Genomic DNA, 9,827 nt, shown 5'->3' on the forward strand with positions numbered 1-9,827 from the left:
TTCTTTCTTTCTCTTTCTTTCTTACTCTCCAAAATCCATATTCCATAAAAACTGCAAAACAGACATCAGGGTAATGGGAGATCCTTCGGTGAATTCGTTGAAAGAAACTGTATCAGCCTGTTGGAAACTCCTCTTTCGTCGGCTTTAAGAAGCTCTTGTAAGCTTCGTAATGTTCCTACGGTATTAAAGCTGATTTCGAGGACTCTGCTCGATTCGAGTAGCTCTTCTACTTTTAACTCGAAGGAATGGAAGTAGCGTGGCTGCCACTTTGTGACGAGTAATTAAGGTAGAACTCCAGCAATGAGAGAAAGAGAAAGAGTAAGAGGAAGTAAAAGATAGGTAGAAAGAGAGAGAAAGAGAGAGAGAGAGAGAGAGAGAGAGAGAGTAAGAGTGAGAGTGAGAGAGAAAGAGAGAAAGAGAAAAGGAAAATGGATACGGAGAAGGTACGGAAGACACGAGGAAAGACAGATACATCGTTGTTCACGAGACTTTAGACAGACGTCGTAAATATTCGTCAGGATTGTTAACGTTCTCTCGTTTCACCCAAGCTTTCTTCTTCGTCCCTTCCCTCCCACCTTTCTTCCATACCAGAAGATGTACTATTAAACATTATTAGACTCATAACGCTGAAGTTTACCGCATGAACTATTACAACGTTACTAATTATGATAGATAGAATTCGTACTCCTGGCCGAATAATTTTTCTCTTTTTAAAAAAAGTAGTAACTTGAAAATAATAAGAATGACGTATGACTCTGGCTCGATTTTCTTTCAATTTTTCTTTTCTTCTCTCTCTCTCTCTCTCTCTCTCTCTCTTCTCTTTTTCTTTTCTTTTCTTTTGTGAATTAGACCTATGCCGAAAGATTTGAAAGAAATAAAAGAAGAAAATATAAGATGGAATCGTAAATCGGAGGAGTCGCATTAATTCGCTTTCGTAGTAACGTATGTTCGGAAGGAAGTTCGGACGATCGAACTTGGTACGAAGGATCCCGTATATTTCGCTGTCACGAACGTGCTGGCAGAATGGCAGCGGGCGTTATCAACTGCCGGAAAAGTTTTTACATTATGTTAACCTGCGCGCGAAATGGACTTCTATGACCAAAGAGTAGATGAGAAGGGTGACAGAAAGTTTAGGCGGCCCATCTTCTCTCTTTTTTTCTCTTCCTGTTTCTCTCTCTCTCTCTCTCTCTCTCTCTCTTTCTTTTGTCTAAAGGGAACGTGATGTTTTCACGAAAAAAAAGAAAAAAAAAAAAAAATTGGAAAAGAATTTCTATGTTCGCTTGTTTTTTCAATTCTTTTTTTTTTTTTTGTTCTTTATTTTTTTATTTATTTATTTTCTCTTGTCGCTCTTTTCACCTTTCAACAGTTTATATACTTTCTACATATAGATGTCGATTTTTATTTTGATCTGTGAAAAATAATTTGTTTTACATACATTACGATGAAAATTTCATCTCGAAATGCGAGGATAATTTTTTGGTCGAGATATTAAAAGCAATGTTCTTAAAATGGCAAATCTCCGGATGAGAAACTTCCTTTTACGATATTTACACGGACCTTGGAGGCAACTCTCCGCTCCGTATAATCCGTCGGCGAGTTCATGAAGCCTCATTATTCACTTGTCAGCCTTCTCGTGAGTGTATTTTGAATGACCTCATAGTTCATACTTATATCTTGCTCCAATCCCGAGAAATCCGTTTTACAGTCAAGAGGATTATGACTGAATTTTGTATTTCCTGTTTTTTTCCCGGACTATTTTGTTAATACTTTTAATGTTAACGTCATGCAATTTTTTTTTCTTATTTAATTTATGCTCCAGCAAACAATTTATCTTCGAAATACAAATTTCTCCGGGTTCAATTATTATTCAGTCGCTCTTCATTTTATTAACAAAAAAAAAAAAGAAAGCAAAAAGCAATAAGAAAAAAAAATAGAGTGAATGAGTGAGAGAGAGAGAGAGAGAGAGAGAGAGAGAGAGAGAGAGAGGGAGGGAGGGAGAGGGAGAGAGAGAGAGAGAGATTGTTATTTCTTTTTTTTTTTTACGAATGTGCACGCGCCAGATGCAAAGTTCGGATTGGTGGAGAGGGACGAGGAGTTGCAGAGGTGGATCGACACCTCTGGGAGAGAAAGTGTGGTATCGAGATATGGCTGGCTGCACCAAACTCGCACTTTATGCACGTATGAGTACGTACGCGTGCTTCGAATACTTGCAACGATCGCGTTGCTCCGGAAATTTAATACCGAAACACTTAACGGGGCAAAGCTCCGTTGACCTTTCACTTTGGATAGTTTGATTTCTCGATAATTGACCGATAAAGTTCGTATCTGTTCTGAACATCCTACATGAAAAAGAGCAGAATTTTATCGTCTTTTGGAAAATTGTATTATTGACATTTAAATTCGAAATTTTATTTTCATATACGCATACTTCCTCGTTTATATTTCCCGTTCCATTTTCTTTTTTTTTTCAATTAAAAATATTTTTAATTAGAATCTGTATACGTGTATATATATATATATATATATATATATATACTATATATATATATATATATATACTATATATATAATACATATATAGATATTTTTGCCTCTCGAAAAGAAAATATTTTAGTTCAAAGTTTCTACCAGTTTAGACGAGATCTTGATAATAAAATGGGATCGTTATAATGGATACAAAGAGCAATTGAAGTCACTCGTTTTCGTTGTTCCATTTCTTTATCTCTTTTCTTTCTACAAAAACTATTCATGAGAGAAAGAGAAAGAGAATGATCGGTGGTAAGAACTTATCTTCAGTGACAAGCAACACACAGAGGACATAGGTAGTCGTACTTAGTTTGCTTATCTACTACTCGTAAACTTACTAACGATTAGCATCACGAGTGTAGCTCCATTGGACTGTCGTTGAGAAATAAAAGAGAAGAAGAAAGAGAGGGAGAGAAAAAGAGAGAGTAAGAGAAAGAAAGAAAGAAAGAAAGAAAGAAAGAAAGAGAAAGAAAGAGAGGTTGGTAAGGTGAAAACAGTAGGACGAGTATTTACTCAGAATGTAATAAACTTGAGAAGTTTGCGGTATAACTATATAGCACCGTTGCCATAAGAGGAAAAGATCGTGAATCGGACTGGTTGTCTTATTTGTGGTGAGGGATAATTAAGTTTGTACGCTGTATGTTAGCTTTCTCTTTTTCTTTTTTTTTCTCTTTTTTTTTTTTTTATTCTTCTCTTTCTTTTTTCTCTTCTTTCATTCTGGACTTACTATTTTACGTGATACGAAAAATTATGGACTTTAAAGATAGTTTCATTTTAACCACGAAATATTTTCTTTTCGCGTGAAGATAAAGATAACGGGAGAAAAAAGAGGAAATATCAGGCAATAATAAATGAAAAACAAAAAAAAAAAAGAAACGAAAGAAATAACGAAAGAAATAGAAAAAAGAGAAGGGAAAAGGAAAAGAGATGCAAAATGATAGAAGTTTCGAAAAGCATTCGTGATATTTATACGTCCAAACGGAATCATTCGTAATCAATGCGAAAGCACGCATGCGAGGATATGATCCCAGGTAGTTTTTAATCCGGCTACAAGCATACGGCTAATAACGCAACGAGTTACATTGCGTAAAATGGTACGGCTGTGAATCCATGGTCGTTTTATTTGATGTCGAGGGTAATGGTAGTGGCAGAATTCGCTTGGATCGTACCAACTCGAATTTGTTTCTCATTTTTGCTTCTCTCTCTCTCTCTCTCTCTCTCTCTCTCTCTCTCTTTCTCTCTCTCTCTGTCTCTGTCTCTCTCTTTCACGCATTTCATATTTCATAGTTTCTCTCATATTTTTGGTATCGTTACGTTTGCAGTATACATACACGTATATATAGTTACATATATACATATATATTTTGCCTATGCGAAGTTATCCTCTTGTTTTGGGAGTTTTTTAAAAATGGATGAGAATTTTGTGCTCTTGTAATACAGTTGTAGATTTCTTGATATACATACATACATACATACATACCGATGAAAATATAGAAAAAGATATTTCTACGTTTTGTTTCTGTTACGTGATATTTCACGATGTCAGAGATCAGTTATTCTTTTAGTGACTGACAAAAGGTCACATTGTTAATATTAATAAACAAAGTTATTTGGATTAATGGAACGACCTTCACGTCTCGTTTCAGATGACACGAATTCGTTGGTCGAGGAGCTCGTCGTCGAGGCCGGCAAGAACGTGACGTTGAATTGTCCAGGAGTGACGGAAGACTCTCTGGTGTATATGCTCGAGTGGCGAGCCAACGGTATGCAGCTGCTCGAGTGGCAGGCTAACGGGATGCAACACGAACATGCCAACAGGGGCACCGATGTTTGGACTCATCAGAATAGGGTCTCTCTCTCTTTGAAAAATTACGCTCTACAATTTCATCCTGTCACAGCACCGGACTCGGCCAAGTACGAGTGCCTAATAAACAATCGTAGTACACCGGATGCCGTCATTAAGCTCATCGTTCAAGGTAACTTATTTGTTTCGTTTTGTTTTCTTCCTTTTTTCTTTTCTTTTTTATTTCATTTTATCAACACAACTTCATGGAAACACGTTCTTCGTTTTCGTCTACGCTGTCTCGTGTTATATCTTAGTCCTTAAATATTCATAGATTTTCAAACAAGGGAATGAAAGAGAATACGAGAGTTTAAACCTATGTACATAAGTACGTATGTATGTTAGATTTACTCGTCGAGAAGCGAATAACAAAGATTTTGTTATTTTTGAAGAAGTCCCCGACTCTTTCTATACGTTATGTACATGCATACATTGGCGAATATTGTAACAACAAACTGTATGCGTCAATATTTAGAACTATATTATACCTATTTCTAACAAGTATATTTTAACTGAATGTCAAGTAAATTTACACGCGTTAGACATCTTTTATTATTGATACATTGAAGTATTTCGAAATGTTCATTAATCGAAGTTGTCATTGGCGTTAAATCACTTTCTTTCTATTAATAGATAAGTCGTATCGGTTATCATTGTTTCTAATGAAAGCAAGTGGTAATTCGAAAAGATAGTGATTGTAGCGTTAGCAGATATTGCTTTTAGTAACTAGAAATTTAGGAAACCTTACATGTACATCTATAGGGACTTTCAAAGGGTACCTCTCTACTAACGAAGGCAATTTGCAGGCCTTCTCAAAGTACGTTCCAACTATATACACTAGTAGCGATCTTCTTGTAACCTCAATATCGTTGTTTCAACGATATTGGATAAACTTGCCGCGAGGGGTTGCGTTCCTCGTTCGAATGTGAAAACGGTCTTCGTAACGGTCGAGATAATTATACATTTTCCTAAATTATCCATGGTTATTACCATATCATAGTTCTCATCGAAGTTGAGGGAAACTCGGTCAACACGTTTCGATTTCTGAATGAAATCGATTCGTTCAGTAGTGATATACAACATCTTGCATATTCTCTCTGACAAAATCTTCTCGTGTTTCTTCTCGAAGAATATAGACGTTGGTAAGTACAAATGCAGTTCCTCTGTTCTCTTCGCGTGGTTAAAAATGATGAAAACTTTTCGAGTGCACTTTCTATTGCTTTTAGCCAGCAGCTATGTGGCGAGTGAGAACGCCTTTCCACGCTTTTCGCATTGGAATATATCGGGACAGCATCAAAATCGCTTATCTTTGACAGAAGTAAAAACGAATCGTTTCTTCTTCGACCTGATTAGATTTTCTGTATCGTCTTTATGAAAACCGTCGTTTCTTCTTTTTCATCTCTGTAATTTTCTCGATCGGTTCTTCCTTTTTGTGTACCCTGAATCGCATAATGGTCACTCTTTGATTCATTCACTGTGGTTGCAATTTGTGTTCGGGGAGCTAGTTCACTTCGAAAGTTTCTGAGTTTACACAAACTTCGTGGTGAACTTTTAGAGGGGGGGAGGGGAGGGAGGGAGGGTAGAAAGAGGAAAGGATTGGAGGGATGGGTGGCACCACCCCGCCTAACTATCTCGGTGCTCGACGATCTTCTAATGCTTTATTTTAAAACTCAGTTTCTACCCCCACGGAGTGTTTGCTTTAAGTATTTACGCCTGATTTGAATTCGTCACGTGTAACTCACCGCGTCAAGAGCAAACTTTTCCTTGGAGGCGTCCCATAGACATTGGAATCATGAGAGAGTACGAGACCATAACTTCTATGGCATAACTTTGCTTGCCTCGTTTTGCGAATCTATAGAAAAGAAAAGAAAAGTTAAGAAAAGAAAAGGAAAGAAGGGAAAAGAAAAAGAAAAGAAAGGTAGAGAGAAAAAGAGAGAAGGAAAAAGAAAGAAAAAACGAAAAGCAAAGCAGATATCTCTAGCGTCATTTCTCATCCGTGTTACGTAGTAGTTGATTCAAATTCGATGCACGATTCGTTGCGCGATTCGATTGAAAGGATCTCTCGAATCTCTGAGTGAAACGACGTAAAATTATGCGACGGTTACCATGCCTTCCAGCGAATCATCTTATTCATGCTTTCTCCAAATGCACGACGAACTCTCCCAGTTCTCTCGGATTTTCCTATCGATACTACGTGAACTCGATTTCATGTCGATGGAGAATCGTTTTTATCTTCTTATATAGTTCTTATAAACTTGCTATTTCTCACATACTAAGATACAAGTACCTATATCCATATATACACACTTTTATGCTTATCGAATTTCGAACAGAAACTTATAATATGTAATTACAAATCGATAGATATCCCAAAGATTATTATTGAATTCTCTGATATCTATAAATTCGATATCGACACATTATTTTCGTCGAAATGTTAAAACTTTGAGAAATATCGTAGACGCAAAATTTTTCGAACCGAAAGGTTTATAGATTTATAGATCCGAAAAGGGTTTAAGTTTTTTTGATACTTTAATCGTAACATCCAAGAGGGTATATACGTGCGGAATAACAGCAGCCACGCAACATCTTTTAGAGAGAAAGAGATAGACAGATAGATACATAGATAAAGTGAAAGAGAGAGAGAGAGAGAGAGAGAGAGAGAGAGAAAGCGAAAGAGAGAAAGAGTATTTTGCCCGTACGTGTTTCCCACAAAGAATTCTGAACACGTAGCGCTTCAGCGGTAACCAATACCCGCGTTAGATCAACCATTAAAATGAATATTTCTGAAATCTCTGGAAAGAGCATATACAGATGTCTATCGGGAATACGTACCGACGAACGAGATTGGCTCTCGCGTTTTTCCTTATTTTCATCTCCCCGTTCGCAAAAAATCTCGGTTCCCGACTGAAAAATTCCCTGTGAGGCTGTCCATACTGGTCTCGGTCCGAGAACCGTACTATGCAGATCAAATTTCTTTCCCTTTTTTTCTTTTCTTTTCCATTCTTTTTATTCTTCTTCTTCTTTTGTGTGTTCCTTTCTCGTTTCCTTCCACGTCTCGTTTGCCCGTAAAAATGAAATCTCTCGAAACGTTCATTCATGTACTTATTTTAAACGAAATGTTAATGGCACGTTAACGAGGACGACGACGATGATTCGACGATGATTCTATGACGATGACGATGAAGAAGACGAGAATGATTCGATCTTAAGGCAAAGAAATTTGTGAATGGAAAGAATCGTTAAAAATTTCTATACTTAGTCGAGTGATATTATAAAATTCTATGGTACATTTGAATGTTAAGTCTTTTGGGGAATGTAGATTCAAGATGTAGGTATTATCTATTATTATGGTTAGACTGAACGAATCCGATCGTCTTCGTTGAAATAAAATATTTCGAGTCTTATAGAGTTTGAATACAGGATAAATGCAATCCGAATATACGACATTATTCATTGATACAGTATAAATAATTTATTATGAAAATTTTTCAAGGAAATCCAAAGTTCATTTTGTCCTTTCTTTTTCGCAAACAAACTCATCACATTCGTATAAACAAAGGAAACAAGCTTTGCATATTTTTAATAGGGAAAATACGAGAAAGGATATTCAACGCGTTCTTTGTGGCCGACGTTCGTCCTTTGCTTTCCGTTTCTCTTGGGAAAAGATGGAAGAACGAACATGTAAAGGATGTTGGTGAGAAAAGGATAGGAAAAGTAGAGATAGAGAATGCATGTGATGCACATAGCCGAGATGCATGTTAGACAATGGCTTCTGGTTTTGTCGCATCACCTCGTTGCGCCTTTTCCCAGTTTTTATTATTCTCCATCTCCTTTCGTTCTTTTCATGTCCGGCTGGTACATGAGAGCAGTTTCAAGCTGGATCCATACGGAAGAAGATAACTGCGTTTTCCAGAGAAACGCGTTCGAAGCTTTTGCTTCGGAGAAAGGACTTTGGAAAGAACGTTGGAACGTCGGTGATAAGAAAAGAATGAAAACGGAATTAGATAGAATTCAATGGTCGAATGATGCTTGCGACCACAGGTACAACGGCATTCCTTGTACAAAAGGATATTCGTGTCCTACTGAAGAGAAAACGAATTCACATATATGATATATCTTTTTCGATTATGCCATATTAGTGTTTCTAATGCTCGTTTAAAAAATTCATCTCTATAAAGGATAAGAGGATTTCGTCAGAAGTATTCACAGTGCATTCGTTTATACACCCTTACGGAAAAGTAAATAATAGAAAGAGTGAGATCAAGAGATAGACCAGTAGATAGAGTTTAAGGGATGAAACAAGATGGAAAGGTCATAGGTAGGGAAATGTATTCTTTCGAGGAATACCATTGTCATTCAAAAGCACAAAGAACGTAGAGATGCATTTGTGTTCGAGGTTTAAATTATCATCTGAAGCTTTACCGCATCAGAAATCTCTTCGTTGCACGAGTATGAATAAGCGCGAGTCGTTTAACGGTATCTATGACATTTTCTTTCGACATTCTTCTTTTTTCTCTTGTCTCTTTTCTTTTTTTGGCTCCCAGCAAAACAGTTTCATTCATATGCATGACGAATATACAAGAAGTCGGTCTGTTACGCGATCGTAACAAATGAGAGAAAGAAAGAAAGAAAAGAAAAGATAGAGAAGAAGTAGGGTGTCGTCAGAAACGAAATATCGGGTGTGTTCTAACGAGCCACGATTATTCCTTCGTCCCCACATCTATCAGCATCCCTCGATCTTCTGTAAATCAAACAGCACTAGATGCAGATATCGGATCGTTTGTATCAACGAGCCTCGTAACCACGATATTGTTTATCGATTCCACGTCATTATCGGCTTTCTGGAATCCATGTAGATACACGTTATCTGAATAATAGATCGTCAGGAGGAACATAGCAATAGTCTGGTATCTATCTCTTTCATCTAATTTTCTCTTTTTTGATGGTGAATATGTAACGTTGAATAGAGAGGCGAAAACTCTTTGAAATTTCCATACAAGTCGTTAACTTTGAGAAAGGGAAATGTGAAGGATTAAACGACGATATTTGGTTGTACCAATCGACTTCTCTCTCTCTCTCTCTCTCTCTCTCTCTCTCTCTCTCTCTCTCTCTCTCTTTCTCTCGTTTATTCTGTCGGCGTATTACGTCAGAGCGAATAATTAGTGCCGTCGAGCTACGAAGCCTTTAGGATCTTAAATTAATGGTGTATTCTTACTGCTTAGTAGAGAGTAGCGAAGGACGTGATGCGTTACCTAACTGCTATACCAGACTCTGTGTATAAGTATATATTCTGTGGTGCCGTTTACGTACGCGGATATATCTATACTCCCACCTTCTCCTCCTTTGCCTCCTCCTTCTTCTCCTTCTCCTCTTCCGTATCCTATTTCCCTTCTCTCTCTATTCTTCTCCTTCTCTTCTCTCTCTTTCTCTCTCTCTATTACTCTATCTCTCTCTC

At 37.1% G+C, this 9,827-nt stretch overlaps 1 protein-coding gene across 3 annotated transcripts in view; it reads left to right on the forward strand.

Moving 5' to 3' along the window:
* LOC122630184 (tyrosine-protein phosphatase 99A) overlaps positions 1-9,827 on the forward strand; it is a 323,505-nt gene that overhangs the window by 117,079 nt on the left and 196,599 nt on the right. For all 3 annotated transcript variants that reach the window (XM_043814401.1, XM_043814399.1, XM_043814400.1), the window contains exon 2: positions 4,173-4,502. In XM_043814401.1, coding sequence (XP_043670336.1) covers positions 4,173-4,502 — 330 coding nt within the window. The remainder of the gene's footprint in view (positions 1-4,172; positions 4,503-9,827) is intronic.

Source organism: Vespula pensylvanica, chromosome 6, assembly GCF_014466175.1.
Source record: "Vespula pensylvanica isolate Volc-1 chromosome 6, ASM1446617v1, whole genome shotgun sequence".
NCBI classification, from domain to species: domain Eukaryota; kingdom Metazoa; phylum Arthropoda; class Insecta; order Hymenoptera; family Vespidae; genus Vespula; species Vespula pensylvanica.